This window comes from Castanea sativa, chromosome 12 (genome assembly GCF_040712315.1).
Source record: "Castanea sativa cultivar Marrone di Chiusa Pesio chromosome 12, ASM4071231v1".
NCBI lineage: Eukaryota > Viridiplantae > Streptophyta > Magnoliopsida > Fagales > Fagaceae > Castanea > Castanea sativa.
In genome coordinates this window covers 43,029,051-43,054,240 of record NC_134024.1, presented here as the reverse complement: position 1 = coordinate 43,054,240, position 25,190 = coordinate 43,029,051, and the positions used below count along the sequence as shown (strand labels likewise).

General features: G+C 35.5%; 1 protein-coding gene and 1 non-coding gene across 12 annotated transcripts; both read left to right on the top strand.

The window, feature by feature from the left end:
• Window positions 1-9,416: 9,416 nt before the first annotated feature.
• LOC142619695 (mediator of RNA polymerase II transcription subunit 19a) lies at window positions 9,417-24,151 on the top strand. 11 transcript variants are annotated; one of them, XM_075792923.1, is made up of 8 exons: window positions 9,417-9,686; window positions 12,528-12,594; window positions 15,837-16,126; window positions 16,289-16,540; window positions 21,314-21,368; window positions 21,527-21,666; window positions 23,040-23,104; window positions 23,775-24,151. In XM_075792923.1, the coding sequence occupies exons 2-6, from the start codon at window positions 12,564-12,566 to the stop codon at window positions 21,529-21,531; spliced, it is 633 nt and encodes a 210-aa protein (XP_075649038.1). In that variant the 5' UTR covers window positions 9,417-9,686; window positions 12,528-12,563; the 3' UTR covers window positions 21,532-21,666; window positions 23,040-23,104; window positions 23,775-24,151. The 11 variants fall into 11 exon arrangements, with proteins under 11 accessions (XP_075649038.1, XP_075649032.1, XP_075649030.1 ...); XM_075792917.1 differs by having other exon boundaries at window positions 21,314-21,373; window positions 23,045-23,104; window positions 23,775-23,905; XM_075792915.1 differs by having other exon boundaries at window positions 21,314-21,373; window positions 23,775-23,905.
• On the top strand, window positions 13,601-13,688 carry LOC142621423 (small nucleolar RNA snoR136). The gene has a single exon (XR_012841802.1). It is a non-coding gene; the product is annotated as a small nucleolar RNA snoR136 (small nucleolar RNA).
• Window positions 24,152-25,190: the final 1,039 nt, after the last annotated feature.

Here is a 25,190-nt window from a genome sequence, read left to right as displayed (position 1 = left end):
ATTCAAATACTTCATTTATCTTTAAAAAAAATTCAAAATTACTTCTTCCAAAAAAATTTTAAAAGAATAATATTATCTCACGTACAAAAAAAAAAATCCTAAATTTTAGATAAATTTGAAAACATATTTCTTACAAAATAGGAACACTCCTACTAACCCACTTATTCTAAACGACCGTACCTTTTTTTTTTCTTTAAAACAAAATTAGAAAAACAAGTTAAATAACACACGTTTCCTCTCTTCTCTTCCACTAATCCATTTATCTTATATGTTTTTTTTTCCCTTTTCACCCCGTTATCATCACATGTCTCACCATTCTTAATTGAAATTTAAAATTTAAAATTAACCAAAACTACTCAAGGATAACTTCAGCAAATTGAAGATTTATCCCATAAAAAAGTCACCAACCCCACACACATTGATCTATTTCTTTTTTGTTTTATATGGACATCTTTTCTCTTTCTGTACAAAGAACCGCCTACAAATATACTTATGGGGCTTACATCTCCAATCCAGGTTGATACCTTCAAAAAATAAAAATAAAAATGATTATTCACTTTCTCCTCTGATATGAAGTTGGTGTTTATTTGAATCTCTTTCAGTGGTTTTCAATGATGAATTTCATTTGGTTTGGTGGAAAGGCTGTGATCGAAGACAGCAGTTTGCAACCAGTATCACATCTCTTTCTTTCTCTCTCACACACTCTTTCTTTTACTTTTTCGTTCCTGTACAAGATAAAATTCTCACTCTCAATATCCGTAGGGGCATTGGGCCCAGTAATTTACCAAGGATGACCCAACAAAGTCTTTTGGGTTAAAAACCCAAATCCGAGGACATCAAATGATCTAGGAGTACATGAATGTACCTCATATAGAAAATGCCAAGTAAAGATATGATAAACGAGTGACCAATTACGTCCGAGGAATAGATTTGTCCTCGGGTTTTTAAGCCGAGGTCATAAGAAGAGAGGTTTAGTGTCCCCGGGCTATGTTATAAGAAATCTTATGACTATGAGAAGACACGGTACACGTGGAGGAAAATAGGAAGAGCAGTGGAATATCTAAGGTAAAGCTGCTATCACCGCCCATACATTAAAAGCTTTGTAATTGATATACTGACTGCATAGATGAAAAGATGGGATATGGGCATGAGGTTTGGAACTTGGTCCCTGACCCCAGCGAACTTTGGGGAAGAATTGATGGGACAAGTATCCCAAGCCAGTGTTACAACCATGAGGTGGAAGATGATAAAGAGAAGAAGAGGAAGTATAAATAAAGAGAAAGACTTTCGGATCAAGGGGAGGGCTTTTTTCTGTAAAGGAGAAAGACAATAGTATATGATAATTTACAATTGTAACCAACCTTAGGAAGCAATATTATAAACTATCCTCGGATTGTGTCCGAGGAGGAGCTTTTAGTTATACTCTTACAAATAACTCTTTATTTCGTGCCATTGGGCCCGGAGCCCGTTATTTTCTATGTTATTTAAAACCATCTTTGAGAACTAGATTACAAACCCACTCTTTACAAATTTATTGTAAAAGGGTCTTTCAAGCCCATTTCCAACCTTAGATTGAGAGTTTGAATTGTGTTCTTACAATTGGCGTCGTCTGTGGGAATTTAGTCATTGAGGAAGTTTAGAACATCATGGTGGGCTCAAGACCACAACGCAGTGCGAAGTCCGTAGGCTCCCAACATGAGGATCACTCCTTGCATCCTAATCACGGAGAGAACTGGGAAGGTAGTGTACATACTACGCACACTATCAGAAATACGAGTCATTCACAAGGAGGAAGTAGAGGTCCTTACGAGAGGAATACCAAGGCCATACAGAAAGAGATTGACGGCCTGAAAAGAAAGTTACGTCACGAAAGGCGAAGGCGAACTCTTTCGGTCTCCGACCCCTCTTCGGAGGGATCCGAGGATGACAATTACAGGCAAAGGTCCAGGACTCCCTTGGGTGAATCTTTTTCTTTCGAGGAGGACAACCTGCATGGGAGGCATGGCAGGGACTTCTCCTCTAAGGGCTTGGGAAATGATGCGATGGGTAGGGCGTTGCACCAAATCTCCAAGTCACCCTTCATGCGCAGACTGGAGGAAGGGAGGTTACCTCGGTGCTTCACACAACCGGCCTTCACTATTTACAATGGCCGGATGGATCCTGTGGAGCACGTGAGCCATTTCAGCCAAAGAATGGCAGTACATTCCAAGAATGAGACCTTGATATGCAAGATCTTCCCCTCTAGCCTGGGGCATGTGGCCATGAGATGGTTTGATGGCTTGAGGGCAGGCTCTATTAGCTCTTTCAAAGAGCTTACTAGAGCATTTGGTTCTCGCTTCATCACATGTAGTAGAGTTCCTCGGCCATTGGATTCATTATTATCCATGGCCATGAGGGATGGGGAAACCCTAAGAACGTATTCGGATAGGTATTGGGAGATGTTCAATGAAATTGACGGGGACTTCGATGATGTGGCGATAAGGACCTTCAAGGTCGGCCTACCGACGGAGCATGACTTAAGGAAGTCTTTGACAAAAAAGCCTGTCAGAAGCGTGCACCGGCTCATGGATAGCATCGGCGAGTACAAAAGGGTTGAGAAAGATCAGCAGCTGGGAAAGGGTAAGGCGAAGGTTATCCCACAGGAAAGGAGGGATTTTAGGTCGGACAAATACAACAATAATAGGCCTGCAAGAGATTTTTCCAGACAAGCTAGTCATATGCCCCCACAGGTGGTCAACACCGTTTTCAAAGAACCAGTGCAGTAGCTGTTGGAGAAAATCAGGCATGAGCCTTTCTTCAAATGGCCAAATAAGATGGCAGGGGACCCTCTGACAGTAGGTTTAGTCTTTCAATGAGTGTTATGCATGGAGAAATGCATGGAGAAAATGAGTGTTATGCGTGGAGAAATGCATAACATCCATCACACTCCTAGATTTTTTTGTGATTGAAAAATGTGTAGTAATCCCAATTTATAATGGACGAAAATTATTAACATTTACCCAAAATAAAAATAGAAGAGCCTTTTGAGCATGCGCGTGTTCAAAGGCTAGTGTTCCTCTACAAATTACTTGTTCCATTCTATTTCTTTTTGGACTCCCAAACGAAGTATAAAAGTTAATAATTTTCATCCATCATAATTCGGAGTTACAATATTTACTAATCACAAAAATACTTAGGGGTGTGATGAGATGTTTGAGTTAGTGGGTAAAATAACTTTTTCATATATATCTCATCACACCTCTAGGTATTTTTGCGATTGAAAAACATAGCAACCTTGAATTAAGATAAATAGGAAGTGTTAACCTCTAAAAAAATTTGAAGAGTCTCTAAGCACACGAAATAATCTTATAAACTTTAATATGTATTTTATTTTATTTTTCAAACCTTCTATAAAAAAAAGTTTTATATTTGAAATTTCAAATGAAAAAGAAGGTCCAAGAATTAATTTGAGTAGCAAAACAAACTTTCACAAACTCACTATCTTAGCACCATGCACTATATCAACATCCATTATAAACATCTTCAACACTATGCACTATCCCTCCATCATATCCAGAATTGACGACAATAACATCAAGAAGTTGAATGCCCACCACCATAGAGTGTGATTTGGTGATAGGAGTTCTTGTATCATTTGACGTAATACTTGGCAAAAATTGAGCGATTAGAGTAGTACTTCAATGAATGTGTTGTGCTTACAATGATAGCTCCATCAAGTCCAAATGGTATACATGGTATTACTCATTGTTGTCATGCAGCATGAGGTTGATGAGTCCACACCAAAGACCCTCTTTTTATTCAGGAAAAAAGAAAAGAAAAAATCGAATGCCCAATTGTTTCACTAAATGACATTTGAATGTCTGTACATGGCCATATCTTAGTAGTTACAAAGTTTGCTTATAGTTGCAGGATTAATTGGACCGACCTAACAAAAATTGATTTTAGTTTATAATTACTTGACCAATTAGATTAATCAATCCAAATAGCTTCAAATCTGAATCATCTAAGACTAAGGGTCTGTTCGGTTGGAGGAATGGAAAAATGGGAGGATGGAAAATTGTGAGATGATGGAAAAGTGGGAAGATGAAAAATATTTAGTTTTCTCTCTTGTGTGTTCGGTTGGAGAGGTGGAAAAGTGGGAAGATGAAAAATGTAATTTATATAAATTGACTATTATACCTTTATTACATGTAAGATGTTGAAAAAAAAAACGTTCAGATATTGAAAAAAATAAAACTTTCAGACAATAACGTTGAAAAAAAAAAGAAAAAAAGAAAAGAAAAGAAAAGAAAAGAAAAGAAAAGAAAGTTCTCAATAACGTTGAAAAAAAAAAACGTTTAGGTAGTAACGTTGAAAAAAAAAAAAAACGTTCTTAGTAACGTTGAAAAAAGAAAAAAGAACACGTCAGGTGGGATGGGGGTTTTTTAGTAAAAGCCCTCATCCCAATGTTTTCTCCCACCATTTTCCTCCCAAATTGGGAGGAAAATTTTCCTCCCGGTTTTCCACCCTCCATTTCTTTTCTCTCCAAACGAACAGTGAAAAATGCCTTTTTTCCTCCTTTAGTTTTCCATCCTCCGTATTTTCACTCCAAATGGACGGGGCGTAAGTGTACGTTTGGATAGTGTTTTGCGCATCCAAATGTCCAGTGTTTCCCTAGTTTTTTTTTTAAAATTTTTATATATATTGAGAAGCGCTCCATTACGTGGGTTTTGTCTGTTAGTGGGTCCCGTGCACAGTGCACGAGACCCACTACCTCTTTGACCACAAAATTTACATTGGAATTGCACTGTTCAGTAGGTCCTGTGCACTATTTACGGGACCCACAAACTTCTTATTTCACCAAAACTTTCATTAAAAGTGGATCCCACAGCACTATTTACACATTTACAAATAATTTTGCTATAGTGTTTTCAGTTTTTAGCAAAATAAGCGGTATTCAAATACACCCTGAGAGAAATGAAAAGGCAAATATGTCTGCATTCAATCAAAAATAACTTATATATATATATATATATATCATAAAAATTTCTTGTCAAACCAAGTGTGGTTCTACAACTTGACAAACGCATCATTGTTTTTGACTAAAATGTTTTTCTATTTCCATATCCTTCTAGTTAAAGAAAATAGGATAAACAATTACACAATTTTATACAAAAAAATGATAATATTGATGCAAAACGGCCATCTAGATTACTACTTGCATATTTCCAAAAACCACTCACAATACTTCCATTCTACTAACATTTACATTAATTAATTAATCAATAAATTAGCCCAACAACCCCACTCCAAAAAATAAAAAAAGAAATTAAATTTTTGAAAAACTAAACCACATCTTGCCTTTATAAACAATATGATTTCCACGCCTAGCTTCAGTGGTTTGTTGTTTTTCCTAGTCTTTCGATCCTTTTCTTAGGAGTCGGGTTATGCGGCTTTGCATACATTGATGAATTGCTAGAGATAATCGAGATACATCACCTCTGTTCTCGAGGATGCCACACTTAATAGTCCTTGCTTCATAAACAAAATATTAGATACATTTATCTATTAGTTTACAAAGTAGAAGAAACTATTCAAGAATTAAAGGAAAAAAAAAACTCAAAACAGATTAGATTTACTTTTTCAAGTGTGGTATAGATAAAGTAAAAAAAAAAAAACCAAAACATATGAAATTTCACATCTTCATCTATTTTTTTTTATATATGATTTATTAAACCCATAAAAGAAAGTTAGACCTAATAGCAGCTTTGGACCTTTGGTTATGATCGGACAACGCAAGAAATTACAGCGGTGCCATCTATTGGAAATTCCCTTTGAATTATGAAAGCCAAGTTTTTTCCTACGTATTGGCTAAAAAATATATGAACCCCTAAATTGGTATTAAAAAATTAAAGAAGATCTACTGTAAAAAAAAAAAAAAAAAAAAAAAAATATATATATATATATATATATATATATATATATATATATATATATATATATATATATATATATCAAATGAGTATAAAGTATATGTTAATGCAATTCAATAATTAGAAGGAAGAAATGGATTTAGGGCAACATACCATTGGACAAAGAAACAAAAGGAATCCAAAGATGATTCCTAAACACAACACTTCTAAAACCAACATTGTACTATGGTTCATTCATTGTGTTTGAAACGTGATTTAAGTATTTTAGTAATCGAATTTGAAAGAGTTATAGCAATTTAAATCTCTAATAGATATCAAGTTGAGTTTGAAAACCACCAGGATAGTTGTCCTATTTTGTAGGCCATGCTTCAGGTGGGAGTTAAAGGTGTATTATTACCATGTTATCCTCAAATTTTGTTTTTGATAAATTTTAGGGTAGAGGGGTCTTTTTGGAACAAAAAAAATTATGTCCAAACAGGGGAAGCCCCTAAAATAATAGTATAAATAATTTGATCTTTTGAAAAATGGTTTAAAATCACATAGCTTTGGTTCAATGTGAGATATTCTTAAAAAAAACAAAAACAAAAACAAAAAAAGAGAAGAAAAGAAGAAGAAGATAAAGTTACCATTGAATGTGAGTTACCAAGTTGTTGTCAATGCTTGTCAAAAGTGACAAACAAATGTAAAAATTAAAAAAAAAAAAAAAAGGTTAGCATGTGACATTACAGAGTAGAGGATTAATATATAACTGCCACCTTATCACATTGCCTATGCCCATGAGTGTTTTGGTTTAAAGGGACATGACTAGGAAAGTAGTTGAGTTAAAGTGGCATGAAGACGAAGGGAAGATGTATGGTAGATTATAGATTTCATGCTTGCCCTAGTGGGATTCATGAGCACTCTAAGAGTATGGCATGAAGGTTGCTACATTACCATGTTCGTAGGGATGAATTTGGTTTTGAGTTTGTTAAACTCATAAGGGATTAAGTGATGCCCGATCATACATGACTACTTACATTATTCAAGTTTTTATGGAGCTTAGACATAGCATCCCTACCTTGCAGGTTTGGTGTAACGGTTACACAAACCCTTTCCTATTCTATGCAAAAAACAAAGAAAAATATTATGTTTATAATATTTTCACAACTCTTTCATAACAAATTTTATGTGGCAAATTGTTACTAGTGGACAAAAAAGTAATTTCAATGATGGATTCAAATTAAAAAATTGTAACAACTTGTCAATTAAGATTTGTTTTGAAAATATTATGAATGTAGCACTTTTCAAAAACAAATGGATGACGCAAATGAGAGAGACATGGTTTAGATGACATGCCTACTATAAGTGAGTGGGTATGTTGGCATTGGACTAGACATGTTGAGCTTGCCTTGATCTAAATGAAGCATATGTGATTTGGGCAACCTGTAAATTAAGATGAAAACCTTAAGCCTATGGTTGTATGCATGGGAGATAAATTATACTTTTTGAAGAAAAACACTGAAAATTTTAGCCTCCCTATCAACCAACCACTTTATAGTTTGAAACCCTATTGTCTCCCTATTCGTGTGTTTTCCAATGAAAAACCTTGGGATTTGGGGATTTGGTATGTGGACAATTGTAGGTGCTTGGTTTTTATGGTTCCTCTGCATTGGCAAGTGGTTAGAGCTTGTGAAGGTCATGCTAGTCCCTCTGGTTCGTTCATCATTTGTTGCATGTGCTAGAAAAAAAAAAGGCTTAGCTTTTGTGCGAAACAAGGAATGTGGCTTTACTTATTATATAAATAATTAAAATTTTCAATAAAATTGAGAGCGTATAAAGAAAAAAATAGCAAACTAACACTGTGTTTGGTTGCAAATGGAGGAAGAGAAAATAAAAGAAAGGAAAATGTTTCTGGGTCTGTTTGGATACTGTTTATTTTGCTGAAAACACTGTAGCAAAATAATTTTTAAAACAAAAATACTGTAGCAAACTTTTTTTTTTTTACCAGAAAAAAGTAGAATAGGTACATTTAAATGAACAAAAGGTGCAGGCCAGTTGTATGGCTTAGGACACTGTAGCAAATTTTAATAGTACGTTTTTTCACAAGTTATGGCTTCGTGAACAGTACTATGGGGGCCACTAAAAAACGCAAATGCAGACGCACATATATTCATCGCAATCCAAATGTTCACTTTGTATATGTATGGAAGTAGGGATGGGAAGGGAAAAGAAAAAAATTATGTTTGTCTGGTTTCAAGAACAGAGAAATGAAAAGAAGAAAATGTATTATTTACTTTAATATCCTCATTAATTGGAGAAGTGAGTAAAAGGCAAAATAGGTAAAATAGTAATTTTGAAAGAAAAAAAAAAGTAAAAAAATGTGGCTACATTTCCCCATTCCACCTTCCTCTCCATTTTTGCCCAATTTGGGCGGATTGGAAAAGGTGAGCCCAGAAGGATCTCATATTCTTTGTTTTCTTTTCTCTCCAGCCAACCAAACAGCAGAAATACAATCCCTTCCCTCCATTTTCTTTTTCTTTTTCCTCCTCTTCCTGCCATTCCAAACACAGTGTAAACCAAACAGTCAAACACTACCTTCCTAAGGTTTATAAGTCAATCTTCTTCTTCTTTTTTTTTTTTTTTTTTTAAAAGAACTTTACTCAAACTATGATCGAAATGATACTACCCTCAAGTTCATAAAACTTAAAAAGTAAGTAGGATTTATTATTATTATTATTTTAAAATGAAACATTCCCTTAGGAAGATCATAGTAAGGTTATTTTGTAAAATATAAAGTAAGGTTACTCCAATATGTATTTATTAATAGGGTATAATATTAATGTACAAAGGGTCAAACTTGAGAAAAATTATTTTAGGTATTGTATTTAAGGTTTTTAGATTAAATTTAATAGCAGGGTTATATTGACTAATCCTTAATATATGGAGGAGTCCTCAGCCTCCATAGCAATACTTCTTAGCAATTAAGCATCACTATTACATTCTTAGGAACAACATGAAATGAACATTTGCTAAAACACACATTAAGCTCATGTTCTGTAGTTAATACAACACCAATCTCGAGCACACTTAGCTTACTTTATTTATCAATTCATTCATATGGTTGAATTAAAAAACTCTTAACAAACCCAAATAAAATAAACATGAGTAGGAGTTAATTAAAACGTGAGAACTTTATTCATACACAGAAAAAGTGTGAGATTTAAAATAAGAAAATAGTCGAGCAATTCTCTCTTTTCTTATGAGATTTATGAAATTCAGAGTTGAAAACTCTTTTAGCAAATATTTTAGCTCACTCGCAATTCTGATGAGATTTATGAAATTCAAAGTTCAAAACTTTTAGCCAAATATTTTAGTTAACCCGCAGTTGAATAAAAAATAAATATTTCTCGAAGAACTTTGGTCAACCTTGTTAGTAAAATAAAAAAAAAACAAAAACAAAAACAAAAAAAAACCTAAGAAAAACAGTGAGATCTATTAGAAGAAAGTGGTACTTATAATATCGTTGGTTTCTTTTTATTCACTCTCTCTCTGTCTCTCTCTCTTTCGCTCTCGCTCTGTCTATGCTATTCTTCTTGCCACGCTCGAGCCTCGAGTTTTGACCCAAACCGCTACCCACACGCCTCTTTCTTTCTCTCTCATTCACTCACTCAGTCAGTTGGCCGGCCGGCCGCCACTTCCAGCAACCTCCGGCAATTCTCTTCCGGCCAGTCGCCGGAATATTCAACGAAGGCCCCCCCGAACTCTTATTGGCTTGGCATCTACTGGAAAGTCACGGTAAATAATAATGATACTCTGAAAAAAGAAAACAACTTTTGGTTTTAGTTCTTGATTTAAATACTTGGGTTATGACCAATTCTTGATTTTTATGTATTAATATGCGAAACCCATGAAGGTTTCATTTTGTTGAAGTTGGTAGGGCCCCCAAGTCCCCATTTTGATTTTTGATTTTTTTTGGGTTTTTGGATATGTGCAAAAATCATGGAAATTTGAACAAGATAAAAGCCTTGAAATGCCCTTTGTCTTTTTCTGGGTTTTCTTAGGAATTATGGGATTGAACTTTTTTTTTTTTGGTGATAAATATATGTAATTTGATAATGGAGACATTGATTTTTAGGTTTGTTTTCATGGGCTTGTAAGGATTTGGAAAATTTTAAACCTTGTTGGGGTTTATGGACCCTAATTTTAAAAAGAAGTTGTATTGCATTAAATTACTTAGTCAAGTTGGAATTGGGGTGCATTAAAGTTTGATTTTACTAAATCAACTCTAGGGCTTTTAGTGCTGGAACTTTGATTTACTCAAGTTTAGCAACTGGTCATGGAAAGGGCATCTGTGACCGAGACTAAGTAGATTAATTTGGACTTTCTGTGCCAGAAACTGGCACTTGGGGCTGTTTAGTGTTTCGTGTTTGGTGATGCATGTGGAATCTGGTTTCGCACTGTTAGGGATTGATAAAGCTCGAGTGGGATTAGTTTGCAAAACTGATCTATGTTTTCATTGGGATAGCTATGTAGTTGAGATATTATAGTTTTTGGCGGGCTTTAAGTGGAACTTGGGGACTGCCCTTTACTGGTTTAGGGTCGGCCTTGACCGTTTGGAAGGCTTAGGCCGTGATTGTGGACATTGGACCCTATGTGAACTAAGGGGTTCAAGCTGTGACATCCGTTATTTGCTTCATGAATATCTTGGAAATATGATTTCTAGGGTTTACTTTTCTAGTGCTCTATTCTTGTTTTCGATTCCCATTTTGATAATCGTGCACTTTATGAGAAGGATTAATGCAATCGTTGAGATTATCACTAGAAATGGAAAGCCAAATGAAAAGAGTTAGTGAATATTGGCCCACTAGTGTATGTTGCTGAAAATAGATTTGTGCCAGCAAACTCTTTTTGCTTGATCTTGGTGTTGGGGCGTTTTGGACTGTTCTTCCATCATAAAGTTCCTTTTTTCTCTTAGAATAGTCTCTTGATTTTTGTCTTTCTGTGGTATGTTGCTGTTTTCCTTTTGTGTTCATCATCGTGAACGCCTTGTACTTTTCTTTTTTCCTTTATCAATAATATCACTCTTATTACCTATCAAAAAAACAATGTTGATGAAAATCTTGTGTTTTAAACACTCAATTAGAGTGAGTCAAAAGCCTTATCATTTTAAAATTTGGCTTTTATTTTTCGTCATTTCTTTTTAGTTTCCTTAAAATAAGTTGGAACTCAAACCTTAAGGAAAGATGCCCTCAAGGAACTAGATTCATAGTTGCCTGAGGTGCTAGGCGGCTATAGGGTGCTTGTGCAAGCTAAGAAATTCACCAATTTCTTAGCTTGTGCAAGCTAAGAAATTCACCAATATCCGAAGTAGTTGATACACATGAAAGTACATTAAAAATCAATATATGGAAATTTATACCACATGCACTTTATGTTAGATCTCTCCCTCTACCCCATTCTCATTCAGAGGAGTAAGTGCTATTTGAGCCAAAGTTCATCGACTTATAACTAGAATATAGTCTAGTGAACTTTAACTTAATATGAACATATTAATCATTACTACCATTATTTGGAAGTTAGAAGTACAATATAATCTAATGAACTTTAACTTACAATAGGTATATTTATGCCAATGAGATCTAGTTCATATGACACCTCCTCTCTTTGTAAAAGTAAGGTGAGGTAGTGGGTTAAAGACTCATTGGGTGCATGTGTGTAATTACCGACAAAAATAATAAATTAAGCACATTATCATCCTTAACACCATTCTTTTCATTTTGCATTATATTGAAATGAACTGGGAAAAAATGTATTCCCTGGGAATTGAATCAATTAAAAGAGAGATTCTTATGATTTGTAGGACACAGCTTTATTATTGAGACCCCCATGTGACACATAGAGAAGCACAACAATATCTTTCGTAAATTTTAAGTTTTGAGTGAGGGCTTACGTTGTTATGGACAGGCTTAAATTATGTGGGCTTTATTGTTAATTTTCCCTTTTTTTAGAAAGGAGATACTTGATTATCAGAACCCTGGTTTAGTTTAAGTGGGGTGTAGGACTGCTTGAAATTTATGATTAAAGTACCTTTAACAACAGGTTATTTTAATGAGCTGCTTGCTAGCAGCCTAGCTACTGTTGCCTGAACCATAGCACTCATTTCAGTCAGAAGGTCAGTGTGGAGTGCACCGTTAAAGTTATCCATCCTGTTGGCCTCGCCCAGGTACCTAGGCAAGTGCCAGCCTTGCTTTTAACTACATTGAACATATTTGTTGACAAAGTAGTAATTAGCAAACAGTGATGTCAATATTTAAAGTGTGGATGGGAGAATGGAGATTGAAAAAAGTCTTTGATAGGCGATTTTTCTCTCTCCATTTTGAAAGTTTGTGTAGTATGACTGGTGGACATCTAATAGTACTTAAAGTAATAGGTGACCATGGACATGTACACCGAGAATTCCATGTCTAACACATAAGAAAAGACAAGTTTCGAGTTCCCTTATGACGGAAATAGACCATTTAATGTATATGCTTAGTTTCTGTTATAGTATTGTAGAGACTCGAGACCTATTCATGTTCTTTCTACAATTTTTAGAGTAGAGATTCTATTGATTTTGATGGTTGTGGCAAACTGCAGTTGATAATGGTCCACTGTTTTGTGAAACATTGACACATGGATCCTGAAGGCAAGAATTTTGGAAGAGGTAAAGATTTATTATATATGTTTTCTTTGTTGTTTGTCTTAATCTGTTTTATTTCCTTGAAACACTTGTTTGACTGAATCTGGATTTGGTATCGTATTTGTTAATTTGGTCTTGTGTATAGGAAAACTCTGTATGTGGACATTGCAATATCTACACTTAGCAATTATTTTTCTGCTTATGACCTCTTATCTTGCATAGTGCACTCAGTGTTAGATGACCACCCTTCATTTAATTATTATAGGGTTACTCATAGAAGTCAAGAATTATTAACAGAACTAAGCATGTTATTTCTTATGTGTTAATGTACTTATAAAAAATATTCTTGTGTGTTAATGTAATATATCTTATTTCTCATTTTGTGTTGGTAATATGCATTTTGCATGTGCACTTGTGCTAACATATAAAGTATTTATTCATTGCAATTTGATTCACTTGGAAACTGTTTGACTTAACTAATTCTACAATGAACATTAATGAATAGTGAAGAAGGGCTATCTGCAATTTTGTTTAAACTTGATGTTAGATTATTTGTATAATTTTGAGCCTTTTCTTCTTTATGGGGTGTTGGCCTTCCTTACCCAAACGCCCACCCAGACACTGATGCAGAATGGGTTTGCAGAACTAAAAAATAGATGAAAAAAGAAAGAAAGAAAGAAAGAAAGAAAGAAAGAAAACACTCGGCTTCACCACCTGAGGATACTTGTCATCACCACCAAGCTGTAGAGAAAACTCTAATACCAAGATTTCTATTCAAAATGTACTGCGCAAAACTATTTTTGGAGTCTCTTATAAATAGGCTTCAAGGAGTACATCAAGCTACAATTACATCCCATAAAATCCTCAGTAACGATAAAGCCCAAATTCAAAAAGCAAAAATAAAAAAATCAAATATGAGATCAGGTATCTTCCTGTATCAGTCACAGAAGCATGCATATGCCCACATATACACAGTTTAAACAGGGTGAATAAGGAAGAAGAAAAAAAGAGAGAAATTTGTACATGATCCATGGATTTTAATTGAAGCCTAGATATGCGTTCTCCTCACTATCCGGTGCAACCTTTATGTTGTATTTGGACGTTGGAGAACTACATTCTTTGTTTTAATAATATTGTAAAAAAAAAAAAAAAATATGGAGCATAATGGTGGAGCCAAGAGGGTTGAGGGTGGCAATTGCCCCCTGGCCCCACCAAAAATTCCTCTTTTATACTTTATTTTCTATATTTTTCATGCATTTTTTATATGCCTTTGAAAAAAAAGAAGAAAATCTTTCATATTTTATTAATTTTTTTTTAAGGTTCAAAAGTAAAAGAAGGATATGGGGAAAAAGAGAAGCGGCAGCAAAATATAGAATAAAAATTTATAACAGGAGAAAAAAAAATTATCATTATTTATCAAGTGTTAAAGATCTTAAATTATTTATGTAATAATTTGTTATTTTTATGGGTTTTCTAACAATATAATTCTGTTTAGTATTCAGTTGAGTGGCATTTTACAAATTGGTCTTAAGTGTTCTATATATAATGTGTGTTGTGCTAGTGCACAATATCCATCTATGTATGTCTGTGGGAGTATGAAGATATATGTATGTTAGTTATAAATTTTGCCTGCCCCTCTCCCTGCAAATCCTGGCTCCGCCAATGGTAGAGAGCCTTGTGACATTTTTAGAACTGTCTTGGTGTGGTAATACATGCAAGACAAGGATTGGGCCAGGGATATTATCTTTTTCCTCTAGAGGTAGGTTTGGAAACATTACACATGTGCCTTTGGTGGCATCATGCATGGAAAAGCTTGCCTATTTACGTGTGTTTCTGCATCTGTGTATATTCGTGTCCATTAGGCAGGACTTCACAGGGTTTTGCACTTTTGCTTAATTGTTAAATTGTGAGACTTGCATGATACTTGGTTTGTTGGGATCTAGTATGGAGACAGTTTGTGTTGCTTGAACCTAATACCAACTATATGATTTTGTTTCTTGGGAACATGTTTATTCTCTGTCTCTCTCTGTCTCTGTCTCTCTCTCTCTCACACACACACACACACACACACACAAACACACACTTACAGATACATTAAAACATTATTCTATTGATTAACACAGTTGCTTACCTAGCAAAAAAAAAAAAAAATCAAGTAACTTCTAAGTAATTTAACTAATTAACTGAATTAAACTTTTGAAGGAAATGCATTGCACCTTCAGGTATTGGTTGACAAATGTTGCTGCAATTACTAATGGTTGAAAGTTATTAACTTTATGAATTATAAGATTTTAGTAAAAACCTGTTTTCTCTCTCTAAAAAAAGGGAAATATGCTGCTATGTATAACATGGAAAATTCTAGATAAGTTGATTCTTTAGTGCATTTGCTTAAAGTGCCGGAGGGTTGGAACAGAAGATACTAGATATAAAAATTTGGTGCTGCCTGGGTATCCTGTAAATAGTTGGGATGGTTCAGGACAGTGGGATTTTCTTTTTTTTTCTTTAACATGCAGGAAAAGTTTAATGTGGTGTAAATTTGGATTATAAGATGGCTTAAACTATCTGGTCATGCTTTTCAGCTTCATATACCTTGCCTTTGGGCTCTGTTTTTTTCAACATCAAACGTATTCCTAGCAGAAATGGTTTCATTATAAAATATTTCCTTGTAATTGTTTTATCTTCCAGTAATTGGTATCCTGAAAATAATTTTCTAGTGTTTTTTTTTTTTTTTGGTACCAAAAATCTGGAACTCTAGCTTAAAGGGCACCTCATTCCCTTGTAAGAGCATTGTGGAAGGTGAGGTTATGGGTTTAATGCCCATTAAGTTCATGTGTAACTTACCATTACTTCAAAAAAAAAAAAAACAGAAGCCCACAAAAAGTTGGTAGGTAGTGGTGGTTAGAGCGGGTGGGGGGTGTTAGAGTGGGGAGGGGGCAGGTAATCATAAGCTATTTTTTACTTCTTTGGTTATAGTTTTCTGTTGAATATGCAAAAATTTTCCTTTGATAATCAATTTCAGTTGCATCAAACATAGGAAAATACAGAAAATAAATTTCGTAAAATTGAATTCTGAAACAAAGGAAATCTAATGCATGTATTTGCCTCATCTTTTGGGAACATTTGATTGATGTCAAATGATCCAATTCTGTTTTCAGTTACTTTTTGTCTTTTTTGTTAAGTTTGTTGGCCTTTTCACTTCGCACCTTTTTTTTTTGGGTTCTTTTCCCCCTCCTTTTGGATGACATGCTGTACTATTTGGGCTTTAGGACCAAGGGAACTGACTGGTGCTGTAGATCTCATAAATCACTACAAGTTGTTGCCACACCATGATTTTTTCTGCAAGAGATCACTTCCTTTGTCAATTTCAGACACACATTATCTTCACCATGTTGTGGGAGACACAGATATCAGAAAAGGAGAAGGGATGCAATTGGATCAGCTTATTCAGAACACATCTTATTCCAGAGATACTAATACACGGATACAACCATTTGATCTCGATATTCTGAAAGAAGCCTTTCAATTAAGGGAAACTGCTCCCGTTGATTTGCCCCTTGTAAGAAATCCATTGCCTTGAAATACTTTTGGTGCTTTAAGATAGTTTCTTATATTTGGATGAGAATCCCTGTCATGTGGTTGGTTCCCAGAGTTAATATGGTCCTCTAATGGGTTACATCTGTTTTTTAAATGCTGATCTTATTTCTTTTGCTGTCTTTAGGCAGAGAAGGGGATCCCTACCATTGCAGGGAAATCAAAAAGTGAGTCCAAGGACAAGAAGCATAAAAAGCGTAAAGACAAAGATAAGGATAAGGATAAGGATAAGGATAAGGATAAAGAGCATAAGAGGCACAAGCACCGTCATAAAGAGCGAAGTAAAGATAAAGATAAAGATAAGGATAAGGAGAAGAAGAAGGATAGAAGTGGGCATCATGATTCTAGTGCTGATCACTCAAAGAAACACCACGAAAAGGTTGGTTAAATCTCTCTTGTAACTATGTATTCTTGAACATTTGGGACGATTTGAGAAAAAATGGGAATGCTGTGAAAATCTACTGGGTAAATATAGTCAACAAGTTTTTTTAAACTTTCAAATGGCCTTCTCTTTTTCAGCCTTTAAAGTTAAGCAATCAGCTATAGTTAGGTATAGACTGCTATTTTCTGTCCAATTTAAGGTTAGATAACTAATGCTGGTGGCAACAAGCTCCCATAAGAGTGGACTTTAATATCAAGATTAATCGAAATTAATTTTCTGGGTTCTACATAGAAGTTGAATTGAAGTTGTCAGTTGAAATGTAGTGTTCATGGCATTAGGTTAGAATACATGGTCTAGGGCACTAAGTTTGCTATTTTTTACCCTTGTGAGGGTACACCTGTAATCTACATATCATTATGAGTATAATAGAACTGGTGTTAGGGTTAATCAAATAAACCTAACACGTGATATTTCTCCAAAATTCAATACACTATAGTGGCATTGTTCACAACAGTGCTGAAATTTTGGTTTTTAATTATTTGTGAGTCCAAGTAGTAGGGATTTCTGTCTTTTATTTACATTTTGTTTAGTAATAATGTGCGGTCCAGATTAGTTTGTTTTAAGGTCAAGATTGAGAGTTGTTAGAATTCTACGAGAGGCTTATATAGCTTTGTAATGAGACCTGGGATGCACGGACGCGGCACCGGAGGTGCCGCACCCGCGTCCGACGCGACGGGACTCGCCGACGCGCGAGGGACGCCGCTGCTCGTGCGTCGGTGCGGCGTCCGGCCACGTGGCATCTTATTTTTCCCGCCGACTCGCGCCGACGCGGCTTGAATCGCGCCGACGCGGCGCCGATTCGAGCAGATTCGGGCCGATTCAGCCAGAATTGGCCAGAATCGGGCTGTTTCGGCCGTATAGGGCCGTATCGGCCGGCGACCGAAACGGCCGAAACAGGCCTCGAATCATGCTGCAACAGCCGAAATCGGCTCTAAATGAGACCCAAAAACCCTAAATCTATCATTCCTTAATTTTATTTTGAATATTTGTTGCTTCTTTTGTGTTTTCTTTTTGGTTTTGTGTTGTGTTTTGTGTTTCTTGCTTTTTTCTTTCTTTGTTTTGTGAATCAAAGCATAGTAAATTAGTAATATGTTTTTTAAGAATATTTTAATAGTAAAAATATAAATAAAAATATTTTTAATAATTTTTTAATTGCCGAGTCCCGCCGCACCCGCACCCACTTTTTTCAAAAATTGCTGAGTCCCGCACCCGCATCCGTACCCGCACCCGCACCCGTACCCGCACCCGCACCCGCACCCGCACCCGTGCTTCATAGAATGAGACTCTTATTATCATTGTCATGTAACACGATTTTGACAGCTGGTCTTGATTTTTAACTGAAAGTCTGGAAAACATGGGGCCATCTTCATTAGGAGTGATTCCTAGGAACCTACTCATTTTATGCCAGTAATTATTTTCTTATTTCCACCCTATGTTTCTTATTTTCTAGCAAGTGTGACCAAATCTGTATGCCCTTAATTCCCAAACCATTTTCACCAATTCTTGAATCTTTTTGATAGCTAAGTAAAAAATATTATTAAAACACTAGACTAGAAAATGCATCATCCAGTACACAGGACATCTACTTGAGGGGCACCACAAACCAACAAAAATTACAACATTCAAGAATGTCAAGCGTATTAGAGAATAAATGATCACTTAACAAAGTCATCCACTCATACAGCGAAAATGTAAGATCATCGTAGGTAGTTCAATTCCTTCAAACATCAGTTTATTTCGTTCTCATCAGATGGTTCACGTTATACATAAAGGGATCACTTTCCAAATATCACTGCTATGGTGCCTAGCAAACCACCCCTTCCAACATGTCAATCAACTACCATATCAGGCATAGCCCACTTCATCCCAATAAGCAGAACACTAGGGACCATAATTCTCTGGCAATATCACAATGTAGATTAAATGGTCCATTGTCTCTCCATCCTTCTTACACATGCAATACCAGTCAACAACAATTATGTTTCTTCTTCGTTAGTTATCTAACGTGAGAATTTTCCATAAAGCAGCTTTCCATATAAAGAATAATAAAAAAACCACCTTAGTAGGGACTTTAATATTCCAAATGCTTTCCCATGGAAAAGAATGCACACCTCCAACATAAAAGACTCTATAGTAGGATTTTGATGTGTTTCTTGTTAGCATCCTGCAGATCCATTCTTCAGCCTACCTTCTAATCTTACTGATAAGTGAGGTTGAAGAAATCGGTTAACAAAATCAACTCCCAATGTTGAAAGGCTCTAATAAAAGCAACATCCCACTGAAAGTTGCCTGCATTCCAACACAAGTAGTTCACCAATCTGGAAATGCTTCCTAAAGAACCCTATCCCCACACTACTTGTCTTGCCAAAACTGAACATTAGTACCACTGCCAACCTTTTTCTTTTTTGATAAGTAGTACCACTACCCACCTTAAAATTGATGAATCTGGAAAGTTTTCCCCAACCCTTTCTAATATCCTTCCACAACATACACCGTAATGACCCCAGCTCACCCTCAAGCACCAACCACCCCACTCACAATTATATTTTTTCTCCACTATTTTCCTGCAAAGAGAATCCTTCTCTGTGGCAAAACTCCAAAGCCATTTACCCAATAAATATTGGTTGAAAGACACCAAATCCATCTTTAACAAGCCCTAACAGATTTTCTAAATCATAGAATCTTTGCTGATATCCTGCACGAATTGGTCTGGGTTCTGGTTATGCCACCATGAGATAACTCATCAAACAAACTAGCACAATCAATCATTGATAAATTACCTTGTGAAACCTAACCATCTTATCATAAAGTCTCTCCTGACGTCTGTCTTGAAACAGTTTTTCTCTTTAAAACCATCCTCAACTCTTACAATGCATCACTGTAGCCCGGGCTAAGATCTGGAATTCAAAAGGAGATGTTGACCACGCAATTTTCTGATCTCTAAGAAGGTATTGATACAGCTTTCATGTGGGAAAGAATCATAAGGGTTTTGAGATCTAAGTATCAAGTGAAGGAAGCTGCAGTTTGCAAGCCTAAACAGTGAGCAGGAAAAGCAGCAAAAGAACATAATCAGCAAGTTGAAATGCCTAGGTGACTTTATGATGAAATTTTCAAAAAGGTGAAGCCCCTCAATTGATTGACAAAGATGAGTTTAGACATGAAAGCAAAGAAACAGAGGTCAAACAGGCTGTTGGAGCAAAGGAAACTCATAGTTCAGCCACAGAATATTTCTTTCATGTCAAATACATCTCTACCAATATTCAAGAATTATAGAAGAGGATAAAGTTGAAGCAAAGGAAGACATTTTGTTCAGTTAGAGTTCAGGGTCCAAGATCCTAGATCCTAGATCCAAGATCCTTCTTTCTTGTTGCTATGAAGAGTTGTCAAGAAGAATTAAAAGAGTGATAGATAAAAACAAGAAAAATAAAAGAGTTGGGAAAGCCTATTATAATAGTTTGACCTACACTCCAGGCTAAGAATGTGTAATTTGCAATGTTGGTTCACGTTGTTGATTTTATAATTGCCAGAAATTTCAGTGCTACTATTAAAAAAAGGACGTTCTAGTGTCATCATGGTTTACACCAATAAAGAAAAGAAAGAAAATTTCAGCCCAAAATTTTTATACTGTCAGCGGTGTTGTTCAAGAAGTTTGGAACTCTATTACTTCAAAGCTCAAAAATCTCTCTTTTTTGATAGGTAGTAATAATTTTATTGAAAAAAATTGAACATGTTCACGGTGGTGAACACACTGAACAAGAATCAAAGCTCAAAAATCAAGTTCAAGTTTTATCTAATCAGGGGAGAAAGCGGCATGAAGCTCCCAGAAGAGCAAACTTAAAAATTGAGGTTATCTGAAATTGTGGCCTGGAATCTACATAGGAGCCAAATGGAAATTACTGGCCAAAATTCTTTGTTCAAGGCACTGCTGAAATTTAGATTTTTATTATTTTTGGGTCCAAGTAGTAAGAATTTTGGGGTCTTATATTTATATTTTTTTTAGTAATAAAGGGATTTAGATTAGTTTGTTTTGAGGGTCTAAATTTGGAGTTAGGGTGTGTTTGGATATCGCTTATTTTGTTGAAATTGAAAACTTATTGCTGAAAGGAATGTAGATGAAGGTAAAAGTTAATTAAAATAGTACAGTGAGACTTATGAATAGTACCAAAAAGTACAGTGAGGCCCATGAATAGTAGCAAAAATAAGTTGAATAGTAAAATAATTTTAATTTTCCATCCCAATCCAAATGCACACTTATTAGAATATTTTGGGAGGTGTATATAAGCGTTACAATGGGATTCTTATTTTCTTTAGACATATGTAATCAGAATTTTGATGGCTGGTCTTGAGTTTCTTTCAACCCCTAGGAAAGTGTGACACTTTCTTCGCTAGTGTTGTTTTTAGGAATCAGCTGGTGTGATGCTAGTGGCTATATTTTTTTGCTTTCCACAATATGTTTCTGATTTTCCTGCACATGTAACTAAATCTGTGAGCCCTTAATTCCTAAACCGATTTCACCATTTCCCAAGTCTTCTACAAAGGCTAATCCTAATCTTCTAATTCCTCAATCTTCCATTGACATTCGATATCAACAGCCCTATGGTTTGTGACAAATTTTAAAACTTTTTCCTTGCTTTGTTTATTCATTGAGAAATTAATTTAAGGTTTCGGTATTTTCCCATCATTGAGTCTATTTACTGGATTGTCTCTTAGAAAAGGAAGCATGATGGAGATGAAGACGTTAATGACATTCACCGGCACAAAAAAAGTAAGGTAATATGTATAAACAAGAAACGTTAGCAATTTGGATGATTTTGTTTTTGTTTTACTTTCAATCCTACTTCATTGTTTCTCATATGAATTGAATAATTTTGGCCATTATTCGGCGATAATTAAGTTTTGTGTATTAACACTAATTTGTTGCAGCATAAAAGCTCAAAAATTGATGAAATGGGTGCGATAAAGGTAGCTGGCTGAAGGTGGCATAGAATAATTTACTTGTTCTCAATGGTTCTTGTTAGAGAGTTTGGGGGGGTCTTTGGCTTAATGATGTCCAATTGCTTGAGGTAAAACACCATGACATAATATTTAATATTAATTCTGATGAACACTTGCCCAGCAGCATACTACACAATTATGATTCCTCATCTCCCTTGTGGTATTCATGATAAACCTCAACTTTATGTTTTAGTAATGGTAATTAGCCTTGTAATCAACCACACTATTCTCCTCCCCTTAGGCCTAAACGCACATACACAATCCCAGATTTCCAATAATCAAAGTTAGTTTGGATCCTTATCTGTTGCAGCTAGCTCTCATCCCAGCTAGTCCATCCTTAATATCCCGCTTATCTGTTAAAACATAGCCCAGACTCAAGAGAGTCAGAAGTGTTGTTAATCCCTCGTTTGTTTAATAGCAAGTTAAATTTGCATTGTTTCTTCATATTTTTTTGTGGCCTTGCATTACTCTTTCTCTCTCTGCATGTTTTGGTTTTCTTCATTTGTGTTCAGATTACTTGGGTCTTAATGGTACTATTATTTTGGCAAAAATGCAAATTCCACTTCTATTAACTCGTTACTGCTAAGTGTCCAATTTTAAATTAATTTTTTTTTATTTAATTCAAAATTTCAAAAAATAATAAAAATAATTTTTTGAAAAGAAAAAAAAAAGGAAAAAAAAAAAAAACCAGATCTGGGTGGCGTGGAAGAAGCAACAAGATTGGGAAAAGATTTTCTTGTTTTACTTACATAGAAAAGACCCAAGTGGAATTGAGAACCAGTACTTTTGATATTTTGCTTATACCTATACCTATTTGTTTATTTGCCACAATGATGGAAGCGAAATCCTTGAAATAAAAAATAACCCAAATTGGCTCCTGGGGTTGGGTTAATGTTACGGGGGGGCATGTTTTGTGCAAATGGGTATTCCCTTTTTAGAATTTACTCCAGTTTAATTGCTCATGGGTGCTCTTTGTACAAAAACAGCCTGGGCATCACCATGCTACAGTTTATCTTGCTTTTATTTTGGTTTTGGTTATGGGGTTGTACTTGGTTCCTGATCCTGATGCTTGCCTAAATCTGTTTTTTTTTTTTTCCTATTCAAAAAATTATTTTTAATATTTTTTGGATTTTTTTTGAATAAAGAAACTATATAAAACTAAAATCAAAATTAGACACTTAATAACAACCACTTAACAGAAGTGGATGGGAGGCCTTAATTGATCAAATTTTCAACTTAGGGGACTCGATTGAACAAAAGTAAAGTCAAATATCTGAACTTAAAGAGTATAATTTGCATTTTTTACTATTATTTTCTTATGCATTCTGCCTTTAGCAGCAACTGTAATCTGTAATCTTCTCTACATGGTAGACCAAACCTAGAAATATCTGTGTATACTACAGTCATTACTTACATTACATTTTTTTTTTTTTTAATACAGAACAGCTTGTGAACTGACTAAAGATTGTGAAGATAAATTAGCCTAATGATGGCATCTGATGTAAGGTAAAAATTGCTAAAAATGAACTCTTTTGTATGATAACAGTGGTCTAATATTATTGGTAGTAATGTGCAAGACTCTTTACTTTTTTTTCTTCTCAGTTTCTGTGGCGCATTGGATTTCTCAGCGTGTATACATTATTATAATCTTTCTCCTGTTTAGAGTTTTAAGCTGACATTAATGATAAGCTTAAATTAGAGTTTCCAGCTTTTGAGTTTTAGGAAGACTAGATTGAGAAGGGGATTGTGTACATATTCCCTCATCTGTTGTAGCAATGACTAGCATGTCTGGTTATCCAAAATGATTGTAAGGGCTAAGGCTATGTTCTCACATTAATCCTCAATTCATTTAATTAATGTATTCTTTGTATATACAGTAAACTTAATGACTGGGTCATCGAGGGAATCATTATTGCTGTTGGTTGATATTTTGAGGCTCAGAATGATTCTTTTCTTCATTGTTTGTCAGTGATGGGGGCTTAACATTTTTGCATAATTAACATTCATGTCTGGGAGTAGCAATTACCAAAACCAGGGATTCTACTGTGCGAATGGATGATTCGCAGTTATTTGCTATCAGCATTAATAAACCTGGATGATTCATAGTTACTTGAAATTGTCATTAATTAACCATTGGTCTTTATTGCCAAAGTGAGATATCTCTTGTTTTTTATAGGGAGAGGTCTACATGATATGGAGATTTTAGTAGATGTAAGCCAGTCGCCTATTTGTATATCTCCGTACAGCTACTCATTCACTTGTTCAAGATCAAGCTATTTTGGGTTTGTGGCTATGGAGGGAGAGGCGAGGATAGGAGAGTAGAGGAGAGTGGAAGGTAGTTGGAATGTACTAACTGTGGTGGATGAATTCTTGCGTACGAGAAATCATGCGAGGGGGGATGATTGACGGTCCAGATTGCTTAATTTGAGTGTTACTGTAAGACAAAGAAAACCTATTTTTGTGAGATAGGCCTGGTTGAAACCACTCTGATGGTTAAGTCAATGTTCAAAAATTTGAAAGAATGAGTAATCAAATTTTCATGAGTTTTTCCTATTACCTTTATCAGAGTATGAGATCCCTTCGTATAGCTGGGGACCTTGCCTTTTTCCTGCCTAAACCGTCCCATGGATTCAGGCTTTTAAGGGGATATGGTGCTTGTCACTTTGGGCCAATTGAATGGGGAGCCTTCTAGGGCAGCTCACCTTAGGCTGACCAAAGGGTGACAGGCTCCACCACGTTTAATGCGATGTGAGGTTGTTGGTGGCACAATAAAAATGCTGGTTAACGATTGTTGGATTGTGGGTGACACATCTTTTGAGATGGTGGCTCCAGTTTGGCCTGGCAACTGGTGATTCACTGAGGCAATGCTTGTGGATGTAGTAATGCCTGGTCTGAACTTTCTCATTAGACTTTGGTTGCATTTGTTCGGTCACATAACTCCTTACTCAAGAAACTCATGACTGCAATGTCTGGTCCAAATCTGGTGTATTCTAACTATCAAAATATAGGGTTATTGGTTAACAGCAATCGGCTCTCCTTGTCTGGTTAAATTGGAAGCTTTCCTTCTTCCCTTTGGCTACTCTCCCTTAAAGTTCTCTGAAGTAGTTCTTTTATCATGTTAAATGGTAAGATGGTTTGCTCCTCCTGGTTTCATGATAACCCAAATTTCGAGTTAATTTTGACTTGGCTATAGGTCCCATGTTTCCAAATGAGGCTCATTTGATGCTGCTGAATGATTTAGCAGTGCCACAAATCTGTTGTTTCATCTGTTTCAGGGTGAACCATGGAAAGTATGGTATAAAGTCTTTTGCAAATGACCTCTTCTCCAACTGGGAAATGAAGGGGCTTGGACTATACGTGAAATCTAGGCTTCTGAACAACTAAACAAACAATTTACTTGATTGGTTCTGTTTGTTACGAGCCTATTGAGTATTAGCCGAAGCAACCCCAGACTCCATTTTTCAGTTGAGATGCCCCAAGCCTTGGTTTATTCACTATGAAAGTTCTGGCCGTCTCATTGGCTGCCCAAAATTAATGGGCTATCTTGTTAAGTTTCACAATAACACGTCCAAAAAGGAGTTTGGACACCTGT

What these genes read in the sequence shown, in the direction of transcription:
- LOC142619695 (XM_075792917.1), top strand. Translation starts at nt 12,564, where the DNA reads ATGGATCCTGAAGGCAAGAATTTTGGAAGAG. An exon ending in CAAAGAAACACCACGAAAAG is followed by an intron (nt 16,541 to 21,313) that starts GTTGGTTAAATC and finishes ATTGTCTCTTAG; the next exon opens with AAAAGGAAGCATGATGGAGA. An exon ending in ACCGGCACAAAAAAAGTAAG is followed by an intron (nt 21,374 to 21,526) that starts GTAATATGTATA and finishes AATTTGTTGCAG; the next exon opens with CATAAAAGCTCAAAAATTGA.